The 26,018-nt window shown below is 48.4% G+C and overlaps 1 protein-coding gene across 3 annotated transcripts in view; it reads left to right on the forward strand.

Annotated features, from left to right (window-relative positions):
* The window catches only part of ADCY1 (adenylate cyclase 1), a 168,278-nt gene that overhangs the window by 75,522 nt on the left and 66,738 nt on the right, over nucleotides 1–26,018 (forward strand). For all 3 annotated transcript variants that reach the window (XR_013225295.1, XM_077302867.1, XM_077302866.1), the window contains exon 2: nucleotides 944–1,093. Coding sequence is in view for 2 of the 3 variants with exons in the window: in XM_077302867.1 (XP_077158982.1) it covers nucleotides 944–1,093 (150 nt within the window). In the remaining variant the exon portion in view is untranslated. The remainder of the gene's footprint in view (nucleotides 1–943; nucleotides 1,094–26,018) is intronic.

Here is a 26,018-nt window from a genome sequence, read left to right on the forward strand (position 1 = left end):
TCCCACCCCTGGCCGTCAATCAAACAGAACAGCCATTGAACTGTTGTGTTCGTGCTCCCGAAAATCCCCTTTCCCTTTAAAAACTGTTTTTTAAAAAACCCAAAACACCAGTAGCAATGAGTATTTATTCATTTGATGTCTCAAGACCTTTTTCACCGGCATAGGAGCTGGCGATTAATCATTTACATGCTCTTCAAGTAAAAAAAAAAATTCCCCGCAATGGGTGCAATTTGGTTGAAATTACAGGCAGTGTCGAACAGGGGGCTGAAATGTGCTTGGGAACTTTAAAGACAATTGCAGAAGGGAGCTTTGTTTTACTGTTAAGCACTTCTGTGGAGGGACTTCAGCCGAAGAATCCTCGCTTATTCGTTGCTTTAGCCGGTTTAAGGGGGGGGAAATGACGATCGAGTCTCCGGAAGCTCGGGGGCAAGAACTAAGGAGGGACATTCTTTCTACCGCTATTTTGAGAATGCACATGTCTTTCGCTGATGTGTTGCGGCTTGTTCTCAGAAGTGTAGCGATTTTTTCAGGGGGAATCCACTTTTCTGGATTTCTTCCTAAGCACTAAAAATTCCGATTGTTGCTGAAGTTTGGCGGGAGTTTGGCGGTTTGTTTACGATGTCATGCGGAACGTTAAATTAATAGCATTTAACAAAAGGTAAAACTTTGGCTACATTTAAGTTGTGCGGAATGGACCCCAAAGTTGCACACAGGTTCAAAAAGAATGCAGATCCCCTGCAATGCTATTGTAGGGGTCCATGCAACTTTGGAATTCTGACAATGTGTGATGGGCACAACCACCTCTGAGAGGCAGACCCATTTCATTTGCGCTGAAATGATGTCTTGGGCGTGGCTGGGATTTTAGGCATGCTAACTCGAGAGCCAAGTATGAACGCCTGTGTGATAATCTTTCCCTTTTGTCCCCTTCTTTCTCCCCTTACAGCTTGTGGCCAATGCTATCCTTTTTGTCAGTGTCAATCTGTACGGGGTCTTTGTGAGGATTTTGACAGAGAGGGCCCAGAGGAAGGCTTTCCTTCAGGCCAGGAACTGCATAGAGGACAGGCTGAAGCTGGAGGATGAAAATGAAAAACAGGTCAGTGCAAAGAGCTCTCTTTTCGCTTGTTTTTGATTGTGTCTTGCGTCGGTGTTGAGGTGGCAATCCTCCCTGTTGGACCAGAAGCCAACCTGTAAGGAAGGACACCGGGCTGCAAAGTGCTTTTGGACTCCCCAAGCATCCCGTTGCCTTGCTGTTCACTTGAGAACAACATTAGCACACACACAAAGCAACCTCAGGCAGGGCTGTTTCCATATTTAGGATAAGCTACAGATTAAGCTGAAAAGTATAGCAGTTGGCCAGGAACAAGGCAGCACCATACCCAAAATGCAAATTAGATTTTAATGTGCAAATTGGATTTTTGAGTCACGCTTTAAGACAGTGTGTGTGTGTAGGGGGGACACACTTTAAGGCAGGGGTAGTCAAACTGCGGCCCTCCAGATGTCCATGGACTACAATTCCCAGGAGCCCCCTGCCAGCTGGCAGGGGGCTCCTGGGAATTGTAGTCCATGGACATCTGGAGGGCCGCAGTTTGACTACCCCTGCTTTAAGGAATGCACTGCGCTGTTCTACTGAAAGGAATTTGAAGCCACTGAAGCCTCTAGCGAAATGCAAAACTGATGCCCTTCTGTGTGAATAGTCTTGCATTTATCTGCAGCAAAGTGATTTCCAATCAAGCCATGAAGAAAGGCAATGACAATTGTTATTATTTATTGCATACCTATGCCGGCCTTCCCTGACGGCTCAAGGCGGCTCACAAGATTGAAATACACACAGCAGGATACAAATAATATAAAAAATCAGCATACGTTTCCAGTAATTCAGAATAAATAGCACCAATTCACTCAGAATAATCTATTTCCAGGGGATGGGGAACAGTAGTACTTCTTCAGTAGGTATAAATGTGTGGGTTTGGGCAGGGAGACCAGCAGACTAGGTGTAATCTTCAGGCTTCAATTATACACCTGGCGGAATAGCTCTGTCCTGAAAGCCCTGTGGAACAGCTTAAGGTCCTGCAGGGCACTAATTTAATTAGGCAGAATATTCCACCAGGCCGGGGCCAAATCCCAAAAGGCCTTGGTCTTGGTTGAGGCCTGTTTTCTTTCTTTAGGGCTGGGGATTGTTAATAGATTTTGGTCACTTGGCTGTAGCACTCTCAGGGGCTGGGGGACGGGTGTTGAGTGCGAGGGGGGAATTCAGACAGGTCATATTTGAGGGGAAGTCTGACAGGACACAGAAGTTATTCAGGAATCATGGGCTCCATTATTGTTTGGTTTCGGATCTGAGAGGACGTGTGTCATGAAGATTTTCCTGCTGCTCTTTTAGGATCATGGTTATTGGATTTAGTGGTCTGCATGTTGCACCAAGAAGAGAAACCGGTCCTGAGAATCACAGCCTCAAACCAGGGTGCCTGAATAGACTAAAGAAGGAGAAAAATAGTGATTGTGCATATTTTATTTGGTTGCAACGGGAATTCCTAAAAAGCTGAAGATAGTGAATGAGAAACAGGTAGTGGACTAATCTCGGGAAAGTTTCACGGAAACCACTTGTCTTGCAAACCCCGTAGGGACACCATAAGTCGAGCCTGATCGCGAAAGAAAGAAAAGAAACAGAACAAACTCCAGGCGATGTGGTGAATTTGCATTTATTTTATTCATGGAATCTGGGATACAGAACCTCAATGATTAAATGTGCCTGGATGGAGCATGTGTTCCTTTCTGAACATGATCCATATGGAGGTGAGGGGAAGGGGGCTTCCAGTTGTGTTCATGGTTTCTGTGCCTCATTGCCCCCCCCCTCTTTGCCAATCAATCAAGTGTACGGTCTCAATAGCTACATGCAGTGCGTTTTTGTCAGTGATTATAGGATTGCTAAGTTCTTGATGCTGAGAACCCGTGCGTATTTTTAGCCCCTAGTTAAATGTCAGTTGAACACATACATGTGAGTTACCAAATAGAAATAGCTCCCCCCACAAATAACACACCCCCCCACAGAGAGAGAGAGAGAGAGAGAGAGAGAGAGAGAGAGAGAGAGAGAGAGAGAGAGAGAGAGAGAGAGAGGTAAGCATAAGCGATGAATAAACTATGCAGGTCGGCACTGAAATGTCAGCTGCAGAACAGAAGTCCAGAGCCCATAAATGCAAAATATCCTGATGAGGAAGTAGAATTCAGCTCTGCAATTTCCCGGGCAACAGGTCTTGATTGCACCACCAGTCAAATTACCCAAACCCTGAGCCAACTCTACCCGGAGGAGGCGCTCCAGTGCATTGGCAGCTCAAATGGATATTCTGTCCAGGGTGCTGATGCAGCAGGAAGATGGGTGCGCAGAAGGGTCTTGTTCAGATGGGTCTGGATTTGCACCTGTTGAATGTAGTCCTGTACAGAGCTGGGGCAAAAACTGCATGCTGTTTTGCAGATATAGGCTTATTCCACACATGTTGGATAATGCACTTTCAATGTGCTTCCGCTGCTAGATATTCCTGTGCAGAACAGGAAAATCTGCTTCTAAAGGGCATTGAAAAAGCATTATCCAATGCATGCAGAACTAACTCACTGTGCCACTTTGGCACAATCTACTTGACATGGTCCTCAGACTGAGGCAGGGAAAGGTAAACCAGGCACTATGTATAGGCCTGAGCTCTCCAAAGCATTGTGAATATCCCCCTTTCTCTCTAGTGCCCGTTCAGATAACTGTTTTTCCACTGGGATAGTTGACAGCAGGGGTCCCCAACATGGCACCGTGGCATCGTGTTGCCCCCTCCCTGACACATTTCCTGGTACTTGCCAAGTGTTTCTAGGAAGGAGAGAGGGCCCACTAGAGCTGTCACCCAGCAAAGCTTCTGATTGGCCATTGGAGATTTGGTTATCTGTGCAGAATTTATAAAATAAACCTTTGCTGTGGCATCCACTGCCACCACAGCGCATAGATCTTCACTGAGTGACTGAACATCAGTTCTGGCCGCCATTTTGTGGCTGGCTCCACCTCTTACAACAGCTGTTTTGTGGCTGGATTCCCAAAGATGCCTGGGTAAAAAGCCCCGTGCAGACTACACCCTGGTCTACAGGGAGAGATTGCAGATGTCCTGTTGTCATTCTGGCTTCTCTCCAGTCGCCACCCTTTGAGAAGGGTCGAAAGCTCCCCAGTGCCTTTGCTGCATACAGAAATTCCAGGCTCTGTCTGTGGCCTGTCTTGCTGAAAAGATCAGAAGCAGCAGATTGTTCTCTGGGAAAACCAGAAGAGTCTCAGCAAACCAGAAGAGAGCATGCCAGATTTTGGGTGAAGCAGAATCCCTGGTTGAAATCTTGTTGGTCCATCAGTATGGACATAGATGGATATTTTTAAATAGATGATCTCCTGTGAGCCTGGGGAATGTCCGGGCAATGCTGTTCGACAGAGTCATATCCTTCCATGTTCACAGGAATCAGGGGTCTTAGAAAGGCATTCCGCTGCACTGCAAATTATTGTCCAAGTTTCATAGGAGATCTCATGTTTCCGAAGGTGCAGTGGTAAATTGCAGCAGCCTCTAATCTGGAAAACCAGGTTCGATTCCCCACTCCTCCTTTACATGCCACCAGCTGGGTGACCCATCGCAGTTTTCTCTGAACTCTTTCAGCCTTACCTACCTCATGTGGTTTCTGATCTGGGGAGAGGAAGGGAAGGTGATTGTGAGATGCTTTGAGACACATGAGGCCTACCAAGTGCTAGGAGAGGAAAGATTGTAAGCGGCTTTGAAACTTCTTGATTCCCTGCTCCTCCTCATGAAGCCAGCTGTGTAACCTTGGACTAGTCACAGTTGTTATTTTCACAGAGCAGTTCTCTTAGAACTCTCTCAGCCCCACCTACCTCAAAGGCAGTTGTAAGCTGCTTCAAGACTCTTTCAGGTGGTGAAAAGCAGGGTATAAAAACCCAGCTCTTCTTCTTCTTTATCATGTATAGACTGTCTTTTAGGCACAATCTTGGTAGAGTTGGAGGTAGAGAAATTACATCAGAAGAATCCACTTGCCTCTGGGAGAAGTTGAATGCTCTATATGACCAAAGGAAGTCTTCACATTCAGAGACAGTAAATCTCTGAATACCAGTTTCAAGAGGAAACATTAGTAGGAATCCTTAGCTGAGTGAGACAGGAGGCTGGTCTAGATGGATCACTGGTCTGATCTAAAAGGGCTCTTTTGACATTCTGAGGAAGGCCTTGGCCTCTCTGCTCTGTTGTTGGTCGTCAAGAGGAACCGGCTGGCCACTGCGTGAGACAGGAGGCTGGACTAGATGGATTCCAGCAGGGCTCTTCTAGTATTCTTAGGAAGACCTCAGTCTCTCTGTTCTGTTGTTGGCCCTCCAGAGGAACTGGTTGGCCACTCTGAGAGACAGGAGGCTGGAGTAGATGATCCAGCTGGGCTCCTCTTCCATGACAGTGGGAAGCCAGGGTCGTTGAAATGTGAAAATGGCACCAGGTAATATTTTGAGAATGGGTTCCACAGGGATGGGTACTGGCACAAGAGCTATTCAATTCATTCTTAAAGCGTTGAATTGAAGGTGAACCATGACATGGCCAAGTTTGCCAATACCCAATTGTTCAAGACTAGGCTGCAAAGCCCGCTCATAAAAGTGGGCTTTGAAAGGAGGGCCATGGCGGCAGACTCCACACCCCCCGGGGACCCTCGCAACCCCCGGGGACCTCTGCACTCCCCGGGGACAACCCCCACATGGGGACCCACCCAGACAGCCACCCCCCTCCCCTGTGATTCCATGGCGTCCCTGGGGGCCTCGGAGCAGGCCCACCACATCGGTGACGCAGCAGGCCTGCTCCAAGGTGCGGAAGGAAGCCTCCCCCACCCACCCCACTCCCCACCAACTCCACGGCTTCCCTAAGGGCCTTGGAGCAGGCCCACTACGTCGCCAACACCACGGGCCTACTCGGAGTCCCGCAGGGAAGCCTCCCCCTGCAGTGGAGGCAGTCTGTTGCCTTCCGATTGGACCCTTTGTTGTCATTCCAGGGCCAAGGGGCCAATTGGAAGGTGTGTGCTATGCACCTTCCGATTGGCCCCTGTTACTTATCCCGGACTCGGCCCACCCCTCTTAACGAATTATTTATACCATTCCCCGAGCAGTTTGCAGATGGTCATAACCAATGTGGGTTGGGAAGGGCTGAGCGGAAGACAATGACTGTGAGTTTCAGTGGTGAGTATGTTGAAAGCAAAGCCCGTTTGCACTAACAAGCTTAGGTCTAAATATATCCTGATGGAATCTGAAGTGGCAGTGACTGCCCCAGAAGGACCTGAAAAGGTTAAGTCAGTGTGAAGCAGCAGCTGTGCAAAAGGTAAATTCTGTGCTAGAGAAAAGGGCTGAAAACAAAGTGGCCCATCTCAACATGCCGTTGTCCACATCCGTGGTACAGGTGCATAGGAAGTGTTGCACAGTGGCAGGGTCGCCCTCTCCCAAGAAGGATATTATAGCTCCAGAAATAAATGTGCAGAAAAGGGCAACCAAAATAATCAAGGGGTTGGGGTATGAATTCCTACAAGGGAATCCTACAAGGGATGGGGGGCGGGGGTGAATTTAAAGGAAAAATCATTAAGTGGAAATGTGATTCAATTGTATAACCTTGTATGGGTGTGGTAGAAAAAGTAGAGAGAGAACCTGCTCCCAGACATTCCAAGCTATTCCAGTCTCATTAACGCCTGGAAGAGCTGGGTAGGCAGGCTGTGGGAAGGCACCTCTCTTCGTCTCTGGCCTTGGAAACTCTACACGGTTGGCATAATTGGCCTGTGGCTTGATGTCACTTTCTACCAACATGGCACACCTCAAATGACTTTGAGGGCCACTGTTATTGTCGTACGAGTGGGCCATGTTCAGCACAGAGCATTTTCCCATTGGCCTCTTTTACTATTTGCACCTTATCTGCTGCTTTCTTTGACATTACCATCCCAGGTTGTTCTGAAGCCCTTTCCTTGCTTCTTACTTGTCCTTTTCCTTACTTCACTCTACAACAGTTGCACACTCTCTGTCTGTTTGCATTGTAATCTCTCAGGGACTCCCTTTCTTTGCTTCTGCTTCCCTCGTGCCTCTCTGCACCCAATAGAATGGCCTCTGCATAACCACAAAGTGTTCTTAGTTTGAGGAAGAGTGCTTGCACTCGAAAGCTCACACGAATAAATCTTTGTTGGTCTTAAAGGTGCTACTGGACTCCAATTGTATTTTGCTACTTCAGACCAACACAGCTACCCATTGGTATCTATCCACAAAGTATTCTGTCATTGCTTCTCGATTACTCTCTTAATTTCCTTTTTGTCTTTCATCCTTTCTGTTTTGCTTTTGTTCCAACAAGCCACCATCTTTGACCCGCGGAGCGGATTAAATAATTCGTTAAGGGCCATGGCAGCGGGCCCTGTCCGTGATGAGGAAGGGTGCCCATAGGCCCCTTCCCCCGCACTGACAATCGGAGGGCCCAATTCGCGCCTGCCGATTGGCCCCTCCGATTGTCACTCCAGCGGCAAGGGATCAATTGCGAGCCTTTGAGTCCAGTGGAAACTTTCGGACTTTGTTGTTATGTGCGAAGTCGTGTCCGACCCATCGCGACCCCATGGACAATGATCCTCCAGGCCTTCCTGTCCTCTACCATTCCCCGGAGTCCATTTAAGTTTGCACCTACTGCTTCAGTGACTCCATCCATCCACCTCATTCTCTGTCGTCCCCTTCTTCTTTTGCCCTCGATCTCTCCCAGCATTAGGCTCTTCTCCAGGGAGTCCTTCCTTCTCATGAGGTGGCCAAAATATTTGAGTTTCATCTTCAGGATCTGGCCTTCTAAAGAGCAGTCAGGGCTGATCTCCTCGAGGACTGACCGGTTTGTTCGCCTTGCAGTCCAAGGGACTCGCAAGAGTCTTCTCCAGCACCAGAGTTCAAAAGCCTCAATTCTTTGACGCTCGGCCTTCCTTATGGTCCAACTTTCGCAGCCATACATTGCAACTGGGAAGACCATAGCCTTGACTAAACGCACTTTTGTTGTCAGGGTAATGTCTCTGCTTTTTAGGATGCTGTCTAGATTTGCCATAGCTTTCCTCCCCAGGAGCAAGCGTCTTTTAATTTCTTTGCTGCAGTCCCCATCTGCAGTGATCTTGGAGCCCAGGAAAATAAAATCTGTCACTGTCTCCATTTCTTCCCCTTCTATTTGCCAGGAATTGAGAGGGCCGGATGCCATGATCTTTGTTTTCTTGATGTTGAGTTTCAAGCCAACTTTGGCACTCTCCTCCTTCACCCGCATCAACAGGCTCTTTAGTTCCTCTTCACTTTCTGCCATTAGAGTGGTATCATCTGCATATCTGAGGTTGTTGATATTTCTCCCTGCAATCTTGATCCCAATTTGTGACTCCTCTAATCCCGCATTTCTCATGATGTGCTCTGCATACAAGTTAAATAGGCAAGGCGACAGTATACAGCCTTGCCGAACTCCTTTCTCAATTTTGAACCAGTCAGTGATTCCATGTTCAGTTCTCACTGTTGCTTCTTGACCTGCATATAAATTTCTCAAGAGACAAATAAGATGCTCTGGTATTCGGACTAACGAAGTTAAATTCTGAGGATAAGCTTTTGTATGCTATTTTACCCAGAGCTTATACCCAGAATTAAAGAAAATTAATAACCAGAATTAAAGGAGCCACTGGACTCAAATTTTGTTTTGTTGAAGGGCTTGGAAACCTACAAAATATTTGTGGAAGACTTCTATTTGAAGTAACTGGAATATTAAAAACACAACCATGCTGCTTAGAAAATATATTTTTTAAAGCAAAGGCAACATTTTATTTTATTTTTTGCTCAGGTCATAGATACATATGTAATCATAAACCTAAATTGAACATTTTCATCATCCAGAAGAGAATACATCATTTTAAATAGATTTGTTTTTAAAAATATTATATTAATGCATTCTTTATATGATGGATAACTGTGCACAAGAACAAGAACATGATCTAGAACTAAACCTCACACCTGGACAAAACAGCAAATTATTATTATTATTATTATTATTATTATTATTATTATTATTATTATTATTATTATTATTATTATTATTATTATTATTATTAGATTTATTAGATTTATTTCCCGCCATTCCCTCATTCCACCAGGTGGGGGCCAGGACCGAAAAAGCCCTGGCCCTGGTTGAGGCTAGCCGCGGTTCTCTAGGGCCGGGAATGACCAATAGATTTCCCTCCGTACAGCGTAGCGCCCTGCGGGGGACATAGGGCGATAGGCGGTCCCTCAAGTATGTGGGTCCCAACTCGCGTAAAGCCTTAAAGGATAATACCAAAACCTTGAACCGGATCCGGGCAGCAATTGGCAACCAGTGCAGCTGCCTCAGCACCGGCTGGATGTGGGCCCTCCAAGATGTACCAGTGAGGACCCTAGCAGCTGCATTTTGCGCTAGCTGAAGTTTCTGGATCAAGGACAAGGGCAGGCCCACATAGAGCGAGTTACAGAAATCTAGTCTGGAGGTGACCAGATATGTTAGATGCCCCTTTTCTCTCAGAGTGCCTACCACCCTCTTAAACCTCTTTCACACATTATGGGTATACAAGCTACCCTTCTTCTCTTTTTAAAAATATACAGGGAGCTGTGACCATCTCACACCTCAGGTCCTCTTCTCACTCCCAGAAAAACCCACAGACAGGGCAGCCCAGCCCCCCCTCCCTAATAATAATCCCTGACTCATACAGAGCTATTGTGGTTGGGGCTCAAACACTGTTCCAATCACCATTTATCCATAGCCTATAATATATGCAAATGGGCCAAGATATTAAATTGCATGTGAATGCTTCTAACCCTTTGACACATAGCCCACAATTTTTTTTTAATTTATGACTAGCTTTGAAAGGGGGAGAAGGGGTAGGGAAGGAGAAGGCCCCTGCCATCCCTGCAGCCTTCCTGTTCCTGGCGTCAGGGGAGAGGGCTCTCCCTGCGGGGCGCAGTAGCAGAGAGCGGCTTGTGGACCTGGGAAAGGCTCTAGCTGTGGTGGAGGCCTTCCCGGGCCCAGGGGCAGTGAAGAGCACCCCCCACAACCACCAGCTGCACTGGTGGAGAGCTGCCCCTAGCCCCGGGAAACAAAGGGTTCTCTTCTCTTCTCTTCTCTTCTCTTCTCTTCTCTTCTCTTCTCTTCTCTTCTCTTCTCTTCTCTTCTCTTCTCTTCTCTTCTCTTCTCTTCTCTTCTCTTCTCTTCTCTTCTCTTCTCTTCTGTCTTCTTTTGTTGCCACTACTCAGCAGAGGGGGTCAAACAGAAGCCCCCCTCTCTCTCTTGGCAGCGCCTCTTCTGTCGGCCCCCCTCTCCTGCGTTGTGACTCGCAGTCCCAGGTTTCCCATTTGGATGCAAGATCGCCAGGCACCCATCCCTGCCTTCCCGAAGAACTATGCAAATTCACTCCGACCAGGAAGTCAGCCACCAACCCTCCATCCTGGGCGAGCCGCTGAACTTAGTTCCTCTCTGCAGGGGCATGGGGCTGGCTGCGCTGAGAATGACCATCTCTTCGACATCTCCTGCGCCAGGTTTGCGGGTCCATTCCTAGGAATCCCGAGGGGCCCGAGGCAAAAGTGGGATTAACTCACTGGCCCTGAGTCTCTGCCTTCAGGAAAAGTACTGCAACCCTTCCCCTCCTCTGTCTTACTAATAAGCAAAATGGATTGTAAGGACGGTGCCTGGCTGGCACGAGGCCAGGAGAAACTTACACATGATGAATCCCACTCAGCCTCGTGCCTTTGGGGTCATCGGGCAGCCAGGGGTGTGAGATAGGCTAGTTGGGGGGGCACCTGCACGCCGCCATGCGTTTCACTTCAGGGTCTATGTTTGTTTGCCTACAGACCTGGGGAGGGGTACTTCTGCCCTTCAGCTTAGCCTGAGAAGAGTCATAAGGGGGCCAGGGCCGTGAGGAAGGGATGGTGCCGTTGCATAGTCCAGCTGAGTCGCGGTGTTGCCGGCATGGGGGGTGCTCTGGCCACCACCTCCGGGCCAGTTCTCAGGCAGCGGCGTCTGCAGTGAGGGGCAGGCTGCTGGCTGCATCAAGGGCTGCGGGTGCGCTGAGGGGCGGGCCTTTCTCGCAGTGCTCGTGGCTGCCAACTCCTCGCATTGAGAGTGGAAGACGAGTGAGGCATGCAGGTGGGCTCGGAGGGCGGGAGTTTGGTCCTAGCTGGCCAGATAAACTGGTGTCCATTCTACCATATTTGTCCCTTCACATGCCTCCAGGAGACAAACGGCCTGTGTAACGTGTCTGCCATTTTTTATTCTTCCTGAAGAGAGGGTGAGGGTTGAGTCCAATGACTTGCATCCAATGTCTTGGTCCACGAGAGGGTGGCATGTATGATGGCCAGTGACTCTGATGAGTATTCAGTGGAGAAATTGTGGCTGAAACCTTTCATAAATCACAAACACCGCTCTTTCCATAGGAAGATGCTTAATACAAAATATTGAGGTCCACTCTTAGCCTGACTGTTTTTAGATTAGACTGCCAGTTTCCAGGGAGTGGCTGGTGATCTCCCAGAATTACTATCGGGCTCCAGGTTATAGAGGTCAGTTCGCCTGGAGAAAATGGTTACTTTAAAACAGGATTTCATGAAACCCTAGAGTTCCTTGACGGCCCTAGAAGGGTTTCCCAAATGGGTGGGAGTTAATTAATTTTTATGCATATATAATTTAAACTTGTTAAACATTTATCAGTGATATGACCATATATATGAGCCTCTTGTGGCACAGAGTGGTAAGGCAGCAGACATGCAGTCTGAGAGCTCTGCCCACGAGGCTGGGAGTTCAATCCCAGCAGCCGGCTCAAGGTCGACTCAGCCTTCCATCCTTCCGAGCTCGGTAAAATGAGTACCCAGCTTGCTGGGGTGTAAATGGTAATGACTGGGGAAGGCACTGGCAAACCACCCCGTATTGAGTCTGCCATGAAAACGCTGGAGGGCGTCATCCCAAGGGTCAGACATGACCCGGTGCTTGCACAGGGGATACCTTTACCTTTATGACCATATATGGTCATGTTAACCTGCCCCTCCCTCTCAAAATGGCCTGGAGGGGGTGGGGAGGGGAGGAGAGGAGAGGGGCCCCAGGTAGGTGTATACACAGCTATGCCTCCCAACCATGTTCTACCTGATTATACCATATCTGGGTATTCTCAAAGTCTGAAGAATGTTTCAGCGGGTAATCAATGGTAAGAAAATTGATAGAGACTGATGTAGAAGGTGGACTCAGGCTGATTCCACACAACAGAAAAAGAAATGTGATTGGCGCTACATGGGCCAGTGTGACATTTGTTAGCGTCCTATCTTCATTTCAAACTGAAGTGCAAACTTAAATGGACTCCGGGGAATGATAGAGGACAGGAAGGCTTAGAGGATCATTGTCCATGGGGTCGCGATGGGTCAGACATGACTTCACACCTAACAACAACAACATCTTCATTTCACACCAGGGATCCCTCCCACTTTTCTCTCTGCCATTGTAGCATTTGCAGTATTCCTCACCTCCTTCTGAGGAGTGAGAATCATGGAATCATAGAGTTGGAAGGGTCCATACAGGCAATCTAGTCCAACCCCCTGCTCAATGCAGGATCAGCCCAAAGCATCCTAAAGCATCCAAGAAAAGTGTGTATCCAACCTTTGCTTGAAGACTGCAGTGAGGGGGAGCTCACCACCTCCTTAGGCAGCCTATTCCACTGCTGAACTACTCTGGATGTGAATTTTTTTTCCTGATTATCTAGCCTATATCGTTGTACTTGTAGTTTAAACCCATTACTGTGTGTCCTTTCCTCTGCAGCCAACGGAAACAGCATCCTGCCCTCCTCCAAGTGACAACCTTTCAAATACTTAAAGAGGGCTACCATGTCCCCTCTCAACCTCCTTTTCTCCAGGCTGAACATTCCCAAGTCCCTCAACCTATCTTCATAGGGCTTGGTCCCTTGGCCCCAGATCATCCTCGTCGTTCTCCTCTGTACCCTTTCAATTTTATCTACGTCCTTCTTGAAGTGAGGCCTCCAGAACTGCACACAGTACTCCAGGTGTGGTCTGACCAGTGCCGTATACAATGGGACTATGACATCTTGTGATTTTGATGTGATGCCCCTGTTGATACAGCCCAAAATGGCATTCGCCTTTTTTACCGCTGCATCACACTGCCTGCTCACGTTTAGTTTACAATCCACAAGTACCCCAAGGTCTCGTTCACATACAGTGTTACCTAGAAGCGTATCCCCCATCCAGTAGGCATGCTTTTCATTTTTCTGACCCAGATGCAGAACTTTACACTTATCTTTATTAAATTGCATCTTGTTCTCATTTGCCCCTTTTTCCATTGTATTCAGATCTCCTTGAACTCTGTCTCTATCTTCCAGAGTATTTGCCAGTCCTCCCAATTTGGTGTCATCTGCAAACTTGATGAGTAGTCCCTCCACCCCCTCATCTAGATCATTAATAAATATGTTAAAAAGTACCGGGCCGAGCACCGAGCCCTGAGGTACCCCGCTACTCACCTCCCTCCAATCTGATGAAACACCATTGACAACAATTCCTAGAGTGCAGTTCTCTAACCAATTCCCTATCCACCTAATTATCTGAAAATCCAGATTGCAGTCCTTCAAAACATCATGGGGAACCTTATCAAAAGCTTTACTAAAATCCATGTAAATGACACGTTACAAGTTCCAGTGCCTACCCCAGCTCATGCCTATCAATCACTCCCAACAACCTATCACCTTGCAGCATTGGCGCTTTAAACCTCCGCAGCTCACCGTGAACTCTTTTTTTTTTAATGAATTATGTAATGAAATGAGAATCCGTTTATTCACATGTGCATTGGTTGGGTGGGAAAAAATCATTTTAAAGTCTCTCTCCCACGTCTGCGGCCAGGTCATGCTCGTGACTCGAGTAAGGGAAACTCCCACACTGGTTTATTTAACTTGGGGAGAGAGAGAGTGTGTGGGAGGAGTGCGATCCGGGACATGTTTTAAACCATCCTGCAGCCTCGTAAATGCCTATTCGTTGCTCAAGCCTCTTTGCCATTATTTAAAAAAACAGCAGAACTACACTCCCAGAAGTTAAGGGGGTGGAAGCGAAGGATATCTCCTCCCTTGATGACTACTGTCCTTACCTTCTGACTCTCCCTTGGCTGGCTGCTTGTGGCAGCTGGCGGGGTTTCCCCAGGGGAATCCACTTTTTGGGATTACCCTGCTCACGACAGATCGAAAGATGTAGCGAGAGCAGTGCTGGGGGGAGGTGGGAGGCTCACAGCGTCATCTGAAACTCTGAAATTAAAGCATCTGCACCAGGTAACGATCTTGGTTTTTTCCCCTTGTGCTGAATTGCCCTGTGCTATTACACCCCACTGATGTCCCTCTCCGCTCCAGACTCTGCACTCCCCAGTCTCCATCTGCAAATTTTCCAACCCCAACCTGGGAACCCTTCTTCTAGGTGAGCCCAGACAGAGGATGGCTTAAATGACTATTAAAACAAACTTGAATGTTGCATCACTGTGCACTCTTTTATTACTTTCCACAGTTGCATTTTCCAACTTCTTTGCTCAAGAGGGTTCAAAACATATCTGCTTTGTAAACCGCCTATTCTTTGTATCTAATACAATTCTGGCTGTCTGAAGATCTGTGGCCAAATGCTGGTCTGTGGTGAGAATACTCCCGCTAAGTATTAATTGTGTCATTTGATTAGGGATGCAATTGTCTTTGACCATCCTCCTGTACCTTCCATCGATATCCGCACTGCAATTGCACTGCATGGATCGAGGCCACCGGTCAAAGGACCTCGTTATTAACAAAGGAAAGTTAATTCTTGGGAGAATGTGTCTTTGAGGAGTGCTATGGGCAATTGATGATGCAGTCCAAGGCAGGGATGTGCCCTTCTAAGCCCAGTGAAGCCCATTATTCTAGAGGAGCATAACTCTGTTTAGGGCTGCACTGTGGGATTACAATGTGCTGTTGGGAAAAAGTGCTGTCGAGTTGTCGTTGATTGATGGAGACCCCTCATGGGGGTTTCAGGGCCTTGGTGGCCTCCCATCCAAGTGCTAAGCAGGGATGACCCTGCTTGGCTTCCAAGACCTGTGAGATGTTATGCCATGGGAGTGACATATGGCTTGCTTTTCTATTGAGATTTATGGTGGGAGGAAAGGCTCTTTGGCTTGCACTGCCTGACCTCGAATATGTCTATCGACAAAAAAGTGGTGTTGTGCAGAGGCCCTCTGGACAAGTGCATAATGAAGTTGGCAAGGTCCCAGGGCATTTGAGAGGGAATGTGGATATGGCCTTCTTTTCCCAGTCAGCTGCAAAATCCATCCCAGCAGCGTTTTTTTTGTAACCACAATGCTTTCTTTTATCATTTATTTCAGTTTTAGTAGGCCTTCCCTCAACCTGGGATGGAAAATTGCAACCCAATCTATCACTTGTGGATGCAAATGCTTTCAGGACACTGTGGCCAAAAAAAAACAATGTACCTTAAAAAGAAGAGGGGAAAAAAATACTACACCACCTTTCCCTTGGGATTCAAGGTGGCTAGCAAGATGCCGATGGTCACAGAATATATAAAACTAAATGATTTACAACAGTGAATACAGAAAGGCTGCATGCTGATAACTACAGCAAGAGCAAAAGAAAGAAAGCTCTAGACCAGGGCTAGTCAAACTGCGGCCCTCCAGATGTCCATGGACTACAATTCCCAGGAGCCCCCTGCCAGCGAATGCTGGCAGGGGGCTCCTGGGAACTGTAGTCCATGGACATCTGGAGGGCCGCAGTTTGACTAGCCCTGCTCTAGACTAAGACGCAGTTGCCCTAAATCTCAAGGACCTCTGTAACAGAATTGATTTCTAAGTGACCATTGGAACGTTCTCTGATAAATCAGCCCAGTTACTAAATTTACCCTGGAATATGTAAGAGGAGGAAGGAGGTGATCTGTGAGAGAACAGGGAGGAGACCAGAGCAACCTAACTGGTAAGGGTTCATTCTGGGAGCTGCACGGCTTTCAGTGAAAGAATCAGCAACTTATACTGATCCTGAAAGCACACAGGCAACTAGGGGAGAAGAAGAGATGTTTTTTTATATTCTGCTTTTCACTACTCGAAGGAGTCCCAAAGCAGCATACAAATATGTTTCCCCTCCATCTTACAGAATGAGACACAAATTGCAAACAAGAACTTAAAAATATGCAAGATAAGAGTTCCTCCCAAGTTCAATCCCCTGCATCTCACGTTGAAAGATCAGGGAGCAGAAAATGCGAACGGAATCTACCAGAGACACTGGATAGCCGCTGTCAGTCTGAGTAGACAGTACTGACTGACAGGCTAATAATCTGAGTCAGTATATAGAAACTCCGTGTGTTCATGTTGTATGTCACAGCCTAGGCCAGTGTTCTTCTGCCATGACATCTCACACGGAGCCACAGGCCAGGAGCCCTAAAATTCTTGCACAAGGCTCACAGTTCTGGCTAAGGCCAGGCTGCAGATATTTTTGGAGCAGGAAAAGTCAGATGTTCTTAACAGGTCTTTCTTCTTCAGCTGGCTCAACTATTCCCTACTCTCCCCACGATCTTTATTAGAAATATTTCTTTTAAAACTACAAGAATTCCCACAACAGAGGATTGCCTGTTGAAGATGGTAGAATTTGCAGAGATGGTTAAACAAACGTCATTGAATCTGGAAAATACAATATCCTTGCTGAAAAAAGATATGGTAACTTGTGGTTTTAGAGACGAAAGGGAAAAAAGTTGTTGAAATAAGTCCAATCCATCCCCCCCCCCCCCGGCGAGCATGCGGGTGTGCTCGACGGGCTGTGGGGAAGGCTTGCCCATTCCCCCCCCCCCAGTGGGCTTCCCTCATTCCCCCCGCTCCCCCGTCCCTCTCCCCAGCGAACACGCAGGCTCCCCGCGAGGCGGCGGGTGTGGTCAGCGGGCATCGGGAAGGCATCCCTGGCCCCTTTCTGCTCAGGGAGAGCGGTGCTTACCTGGGCTATTGGCCTCTTAATTTTTCACAGAGTAGTTCAGCAGTGGAATAGGCTGCCTAAGGAGGTGGTGAGCTCCACCTCACTGGCAGTCTTCAAGCAAAGGTTGGATACACACTTTTCTTGGATGCTTTAGGATGCTTTGGGCTGATCCTGCCTTGAGCAGGGGGTGGGACTAGATGGCCTGTATGGCCCCTTCCAACTCTATGATTCTACGATTCTATGGTCTCTGGGTGGTTCGGTTGGCTCCAGGAGGCAGGGGCCCAATCCAGACGCGCCCAATCCGGACGCACCCGCTGCCTGTGGTCTCAGAGGGCCGGACAGGCCCGGACAGCAGCCCATGGACTCAGACAGCACCACCCAGATGGCCTTTTCCAAAATATATAGAGGGACGTTGGTAAGGATGGTGCAATCATGAAACCACGTTTCTTCTGAATAGACAATGTCCATGATTCAGAAGAGACCCACTTAGGATGGCACCGACATTCTGTTAATGATGTTTCAGAAATAAAAAGATATTTTTCTTTCATGATGCATGATGGGCCAGCTTGTTTCTTATTATTCTGTTTGTTTATGATGTAGGCGTGTTAGGGCTTTTGAAGAAGGGAGCTCGTATTTACCCATGCTGGCAGGCATCAAGTAGCATACATTTGTTCAAAACTGTGGTGTGTGAGGTTCTCAGGTAGCCATCTAACAAAAGCTAAACAGGTCTTCATCCCTCTCAGGTAGATAAAAAGGATGGGAGGCACATTTGTATTCACTGGCAGTAGGAAGTCAAATTGCCTGGGAAATTTAACTGCAAAGTTAATGTAGAAAGTGGCCATCACACAAAAAGGGCTAAGTTAGAAGGGCCTAGTTGTCCATTGGTGAGGTGTCCAAACTGGCTCCTCAGATGTCCATGGACTAAAATTCCTATGAGCCCAAGCCAGCATGCTGTTGGTAAAAGCTCATGGGACTTGTAGTCCATGGACATCTGGGGAAGTCACAGTTTGTCCACTGCTGGTTTAGATCTTCCACTAAGCATCCTACACAATTGCTAGGGCACTACAGCTTGGGAGATGGACTAAAGGGGTAGCTGGCCACAGGTGCCCCATGGGGTCCAGGGTTCAGGGTAGGGGGGAAGCCAAAGCAAACAGCAAAAGAGGGAGAAACAAACTCAACCCAAAACCTTCCCATTTGTGTCAAAGAATGTGTTTTTCAGAGAGTATTTTCACAACCAGGTGTCATTCTCTCCTATGCTGTGTGGTTAGGAAAGGAATTGCTTATATATAAAGACCATGGCCCATGATGCCTGTACTCACACAACTTCAGTTTGGGATGGAACTTCGGATAGCTCTAGACATGTGTAACATCAACCAGTAGACAGAGCTGAATCACACAGCATGGGAGAGAACAACACCTGGTTGTGCAAAATATAAAAATGCTTTCTAAATGTGTTAGAAGAATTGTGGTTTTTTTTTACCCAGCTTCTTACTACCCAAAGGAGTCTCAAAGCAGCTTACAGTCACCTTTCCCTCCTCTCGCCACAACAGACTTGTAAGGAGCTGACTCAGGAGTTGACTGCTAGCCCCGCCCTCTGCTGAGTAGGCCTTTGTGCTATAAAACAGGGGTCTTCAACCCCCGGTCCACGGCCCGGTAGCGGGCCGCTAAGGCCATGGTACCGGGCCGCCAGCGGCCGCGCCTGCCTTCCCCCCCCACAGCGAGAGGGGGGGAAGAGGCAGGCGCGGCCGCTGGCACGCCAGCGACGCAAACGTGCGGAGCCGCCGCGCATGCGTGTTTCCGTCCCCTGCTGGCAAAAACACGCACGTGTGGCTGTTCTGCACAGGCGCGTTAGCGCCACCTAGTGGCGAAAACGTGCATGTGCGGCAACTGCGCGTGCGCTTTTACGTGCAGCTGCTGTGGCCGGGCCGCCGGCTCTCTCCCACCCTCGGAGGCGGTCCCCGACTACAAGAAGGTTGGGGACCGCTGCTATAAAAGGCTCTTGCTTGCCAGAGGAAAGCAATGCTTTGGAGGAGCTGGGAGAAGAAGGATTATCTCAGGAGCTGACTCAGGAGTTGACTGCTAGCCCCGCCCTCTGCTGAGTAGGCCTTTGTGCTATAAAAGGCTCTTGCTTGCCAGAGGAAAGCAGTGCTTTGGAGGAGCTGGGAGAAGAAGGATTATCTCAGGAGCTGACTCAGGAGTTGACTGCTAGCCCCGCCCTCTGCTGAGTAGGCCTTTGTGCTATAAAACAGGGGTCTTCAACCCCCGGTCCACGGCCCGGTAGCGGGCCGCTAAGGCCATGGTACCGGGCCGCCAGCGGCCGCGCCTGCCTTCCCCCCCCACAGCGAGAGGGGGGGAAGAGGCAGGCGCGGCCGCTGGCACGCCAGCGACGCAAACGTGCGGAGCCGCCGCGCATGCGTGTTTCCGTCCCCTGCTGGCAAAAACACGTACGTGCGGCTGTTCTGCACAGGCGCGTTAGCGCCACCTAGTGGCGAAAACGTGCATGTGCGGCAACTGCGCGTGCGCTTTTACGTGCAGCTGCTGTGGCCGGGCCGCCGGCTCTCTCCCACCCTCGGAGGCGGTCCCCGACTACAAGAAGGTTGGGGACCGCTGCTATAAAAGGCTCTTGCTTGCCAGAGGAAAGCAATGCTTTGGAGGAGCTGGGAGAAGAAGGATTATCTCAGGAGCTGACTCAGGAGTTGACTGCTAGCCCCGCCCTCTGCTGAGTAGGCCTTTGTGCTATAAAAGGCTCTTGCTTGCCAGAGGAAAGCAGTGCTTTGGAGGAGCTGGGAGAAGAAGGATTATCTCAGGAGCTGACTCAGGAGTTGACTGCTAGCCCCGCCCTCTGCTGAGTAGGCCTTTGCGCTATAAAAGGCTCTTGCTTGCAAGAGGCACGTGCCGAATACAAACAAAACCCCAAGGGGACAATTTTTACAAATGCAGCAAATTAGTGGCTCTGCTGGAGAAGAAGGTCTGGGGATTAAAGATTGGTTACACTGCAAGTGGAAGGAAATCCATCAAAACAAAATCAGGAGCACCTAATACAGGAGAGTAATAATTGGAAGAATGTTACACATAGGAGTAGAAGAATAAGGACAAAGTCTAACCCACTGATGTTCAGCAATCGGTTCCAAGGTCTGCCTGAAGATGTTGATTCAGGAACCCTTGAGCATGTGCAATCCCCCATGAAGAACAAGCCCCAGAGTAGACCAGGAAAAAAAGTCACAGTCCCCCACAGGTGAGAGTTCTAGGTCTTCTCCCCCGCCAACCCCACAAAGCTCAGGAAACACTTCACAGTCCCCCACAAGAAAGTGTTTTAGTTCTGCTCCAAAGGGTACGAAGAAACGGGTACTGGTAATTGGGGATTCCTTGCTAAGAGGTTTAAAGACCGAAGTGTGTAGACCAGACTTCTTGTCTCGAGTGGTCTGCTGCCTACCTGGTGCACGCATCAAGGATGTGACAGAATGGCTGGACAGGCTCATCAGGCCTACAGATCATTACCCCTTCCTTCTCATCCATGTAGGAACAAATAGTACTGCCCAGCAGAACATGGAACATATTTTAAAAGACTTTGTGGATCTGGAGAAAAAAGTAAAGGACCTGGGAGCACAAGTTGTGTTTTCATCAGTCCTTCCTGTAAGTGGCCGAAGCATAGGAAGAGAGAGAGAAAAACCATGCAAGTAAATGTCTGGCTACATCAATGGTGTTGACGAGAAGAATTTGGATTTCTGGATCATGGTCAACGATGTCAATATGAGGGGCTATTATCAGGAGATGGTGTGCACCTCACAAGGATGGAAAAAGTATTTTTGGGACAACCCTTGCACACCTGGTGAAGAGGGCTTTAAACTAGACACAAAGGGAGAGTGAGACGTAAATTCAGAACTTGGTGTGATGGCAAGATCCGAACATGAGAAGATCTCATATCTACAGGGAATGTTACATAAGCAGGGAACTACTAGCTTACAAAGAAGTTCAAAAACCAAAACCATGAGGCACACAAAGGATGGACTACGATGTCTCTACACCAATGCACAGAGTATGGGAAACAAGCAGGAGGAACTAGTAGTCGTAATAGAGGAAGGGGGCTATGACCTAATAGCCACAGAAACTTGGTGGGATAATACTCACAACTGGAATACTAAAATTGAGGGGTACAATCTATTCAGAAGGGACAGACAAGAAAAGAAGGGTGGAGGTGTAGCAATATATGTTAGGAATCTTTATACTTGTGAAGAAATACAGGTACCCGAGCATGAAAGTTCAATTCAGTGTGTTTGGATAAATATAAAAGGAGTAGGAAATGAGAGTGGTATTATTGTGGGGGTTTGCTGTAGACCACGAAACCAATCAGAGGACTTGAATGAGATACTGCCAGACCAAATTACACAATTTTCAAAAAAAGGGAGAAACAGTGGTCATGGGTGACTTCAATTACCCAGATATCTGTTGGAAGACCAACTCTGCTAAAAATGCAAACTCCGTTAAATTCTTAACTTGTCTTGCTGACAGCTTCATTTGTCAGAAAGTAGAGAGGGGAACCAGGGGCTCTGATATTTTAGACTTGATTCTCATCAATAGGGAAGAACTGGTAGATGAGGTAGAAGTAGTGGGCACACTTGGTAGCAGTGACCATGTGTTTTTGGAATGTTCAATCATGAAAAAGAGAAAACCTTTACGTGGTCGTACATATAGATTGGACTTCAGCAAAGCTGATTTTCAGAGACTTAAATATATGTTGCGTAGAGTCCCGTGGTCAGAAAGACTTAAAGAGGTGGGAGTCCAAGAGGGCTGGGAGTTTCTTAGAAGTGAAATACTGAAGGCTCAATCACAAACAATTCCCTTGAGAAGAAAAGATGGAAGGAGCCTAAGGAAGCCAAGTTGGCTCCATAAGCAGTTGTCAAAAGATTTGAGGAATAAAAAAGAGTCATTTAGGAAATGGAAGGAAGGCCTAATTACCAAGGATGAGTATAAACAAATAACCAATAATTGTAGGGGGAGTGTTAGAAAAGCTAAAGCTCAATATGAGCTTAGGCTAGCAAGAAGTGCTAAACATAACAAAAAAAGGCTTCTTTAGTTATATTTCAAGCAAGAAAAAGAATAGGGACCCCATAGGACCACTGCGAGGACAAGAAAGTGAAATTATAACACCTGATGAAGAGAGGGCTGAATTGCTTAACTCCTATTTCTCCTCAGTCTCCTCTTGTGAGGCAAATAGTGCTCAATGTGGCAAAAACGTAACACAACACGGGGGACAGGAATCCTAGGATCACTGTTGGAGCAGTCCACAAACACCTAGTTTCTTTAAATGAAACAAAGTCTTCTGGGCCAGATGAACTGCATCCATCCAAGGGTACTAAAAGAACTTGCAGATGTCATCTCTGAACCTCTGTCCATTATTTTTGACACTTCTTGGAGAACAGGTGAGGTGCCAGATGATTGGAGGCGGACAAATGTTGTCCCCATCTTCAAGAAAGGGGAAAAGGAGGATCCGGGTAATTATCGACCTGTCAGCTTGACATCCGTAGCTGGCAAAATTTTGGAACAAATAATCAAACACTCGGTCCTTGAGCAGCTGGAACTGAGAGCTGTGATTTCTAAGACTCGGCATGGGTTTCACAAGAACAAGAGATCAGTTCCCCTTAAGAAAATTGCTGCTTTGGAGGGTGGGCTCCATAGAATGATATTCCACTGAGATCCCTCCCCACTCCAAATCCCATCCATTCCTGGCTCCACCCCCAAAGTCTCCAGGTATTTCCCAACCCAGAGCTGGTAACCCTATCTGAGAGTTAGACTCTCTTCCCAGGCACCTGTTCACATTGACATTAATAACGAATTTTTTTATTATTTTAACTAGGGGTGACAGATTACAGTAGATGAGCGATTGGGATTTGAGTGTCCTGCATAGTGCAGGGGGTTGGACTAGATGACCCATGAGGTCCCTCCCAACTCTATTATTCTACTAGAAATCAAGCCCGCTGCAGTTTAAATGCAGGGGGCGTTAGGGGGCCTGAAGAGTTGTGCTGTGTGAGGTCACGACGGCGAGGCCGAGCACCGGAGGCTGGGGATGGGCCGGCCTGTGTCGGGCCGTCGGCGTCTGCGGGGTTCTCCATGTCTGGGGGAGGGGCGGGACATACCGAAGTTGTAGCAGGGCAGCAGTGAGATGGCAGGCCGTCTCCGAAGGTGGTCAGTAGAGGAGACGGTTGTTCTGGGGTCCAGGGCATCGGCAGCATGTGGCGCGACCCGTTGGTGTGAGCGCAGTTGGGGTGGGCGCGGCGAGAGGAGCTTGCAGCACCATTGGTGGGGTTGGAGCGGGCTGCAGGCGCTCGCTGCTGGAGGGTCCGGCAGCAAGGTGGCATCGGCGAAGGCAGGGCATCCGGCGGTGTTTGTGGCCGTGGCGGGGCTGGCAGCGGGGCGGCAGCCAGGGGGGAAGGCAGGAGGGGCTCGGGCGGTGTTGTCGGGGCGGGCGCAGGGTCGCAGGAGGCGTTCGGGCTTATGGGGAGGCGGCGTATTCACGGCCTGGGTTGTCGGCGGGTGCTCTTCGGCACATGGCCAGTCGTGGACCTGGCGGCTTCGGGGGTTAGGCGGTAATGGTGGCCAGCTGCATGGGTCCGAGTTGGGGGGGCAGATCAGGAGGCGCGAAGCATCTCCCGATTGTCAGTCCAGAGGAAGGGGCCTATCGGCACCCTTCCTCATCAAGGACAGGGCCCACCCTCGGGGCCCTTAACGAATTATTTAATCCGCTCCGCAGGAGCGGTCAAAGATGATTCTAAGGTAGATAAGGCTGAGAGAGATGTAAGGGAACTGCTGCGTGAGAACAGTTCTAACATGACTGTGACTAGCCCAAGGTCACCCATCTGGCTTCACGTGAAGAAGCAGGGAATCAAGCCATTACACACAAGCTGTCATGTGTTCTGAAGAAGGCTGTAGATGCCAAAACATGTGGTTCGTAGGACACATTCATCCACCAGGAATGCTTGCGAATTGCACAGACATTCAGACCGCTCGCATTTAAAATTTTACATGTGCACACTATATAATATTTTATTTTTGTTTCTTTGTTGTAGCTTGACCCTTTCGACACAGAAAGGAAGCCAATCTGGTACCCCCCCCCTATGTGTGTCCAGCAAGCCTACCCAGAGGTAGCCCCCTTATGTTCAGTGGGATTTAATCTGTTGATGTTTCATTTGTGTTTCTGTTGTGTATATTGGATTGGGGAGGAGATACCAAAGTCATAGTCTGCCCAGGGCACAAAAGATGCTCAGGCCAGCCCTGGTGGTTTGATGGGCGATCTTTTCACATGCAAGCAGCGGGGTTCTGAAGTGTTTTAAAATAAGCAACGTGTAATCTCCCAAGTCATGGAAGTTGCTGCATGCACCCTGTGGTGACAGGGCTTTGCTCTCAGCAGTGGATCATGGGGTCATGCCAGATCTAAAGTGGCGTCCTTGGGGGATAAAAGAGAAGATTGCCAGGAGCTCTGGGAGGCGTTGGCCTGAGAATCAAGGCAACCTGCCAGAAGGAGTTATACAAAACAGACCCATTTGCTGGCTGTCCTTAAGAGAACAGGTGCCCTGCAGTGCCGTAGAGGAAGGGAAAGAAGCCAGCTGGTGGCAGCGGTAAGACAGTCATAAGCCATATTAGGCCCAAATATTAGGCTTGACTGGAAGCATTACAGCTAAGCTTGACCAGGAGGAGCCAATGGGCTGTTGGATGGTGGAGTTTGAATACTGGCAATTCTCCCCCAAAAGGCAGACTGTTACCACATGAGGGATTTGACCCGACTCGCCTCTCGTGCATTGGGCCAAATTCCCTCTGTTGCATGATGTCATCACTGGTCTGGAGTGGTCCAAGGCTTGGCGTGACTTGGCAGCAAGGGAACGTGTATAAATCAGCATCCCTTTTTTGCTGCAGGGCTCATCATGGCCTATGTCCAGCCTAGCTCCTGCGTGTGCAGAAGCATTGGGCCATCCTGGCCCAGTTCCTCCCCACCTGTGCCTTCGTATGGCATCCTGGAAGGAGAAAAATGCCCAGGTGGCTCTGCCATGTTGTGCAGCACAGTGGAGCCACCTGGGGCATTTTTTAAAAAAAGAATGTGGTTTTGCATGATGATGCAATGCAACTTTCTTAAACATTAAAGAAAAATGCCCACACCACCCTGCAGTGTGGCGGAACCTTGCAGCCCCAGCTGATGTGCGGGAGCGCACATCCGGGGTAGATGAGATGCCGTGGGCCAAATGCTCCCCCCTGTGGAGATGGGAAGAGGGGCAACCTGCCCTGACCCAAAAACTGGGAGGCAGTGTGGCACGATGATTCCTCTGCAGTAAACATCCCAGAGTCCTGGTAGGAAACTCAGTAGTTTATTGAGGAAACTACAAATGGCTACATACATACATGCTTTGTTGCTAAAGCTAAAAATATACAGAAGTTTGGAGCAGATATAGAGCTAGTCATTTCCCACGTCATTTCTTCCCATAGCCCATGATGTTTATTGGATAGATGTGTCATCTATCTTATTATCAAAGAGTATGCATGATTTACAACTTGATACCCAGAGGCAGGCAAGGACAGCTGTAATTTTCAGAACACAATAAGAGTCCAGAGGGCCCAGAGGCCTGAGAAATGGGGGGGGGGGGACTCAAAGGAGAATGCCAGCTAGCTGCCCTGAGAAGTTCCTGGGACATTGGTCAAGCTACCATGGCATGAGCCAGAGGTGAACATGACAACACAGCTAACTTAAAGCTAACTTAAGGCTTGCAGAGGGGAATTTTCCCTGGTCTCTGAGAAATCCCAAATCTTTGGAATCTCCTTGAGGGAGGTGAAGCTGAGAGCTCTGAGAGAACCTTGACTGGCCCTAGGTGACCCAATGAACCTCATGTGTCTCAAAGTGGCTTACAAACACCTTCCCTTCCTCTCCCCACACCAGACACCTGTGAGGTAGGTGGGGCTGGGAAAGCTCTGAGAGAACTGTGACTGGTCAGTCGGTAACCTTTTATTGGTATAAAAACTGTGACTGGTCC

Source organism: Paroedura picta, chromosome 11 (assembly GCF_049243985.1).
Source record: "Paroedura picta isolate Pp20150507F chromosome 11, Ppicta_v3.0, whole genome shotgun sequence".
Classification (NCBI taxonomy): domain Eukaryota; kingdom Metazoa; phylum Chordata; class Lepidosauria; order Squamata; family Gekkonidae; genus Paroedura; species Paroedura picta.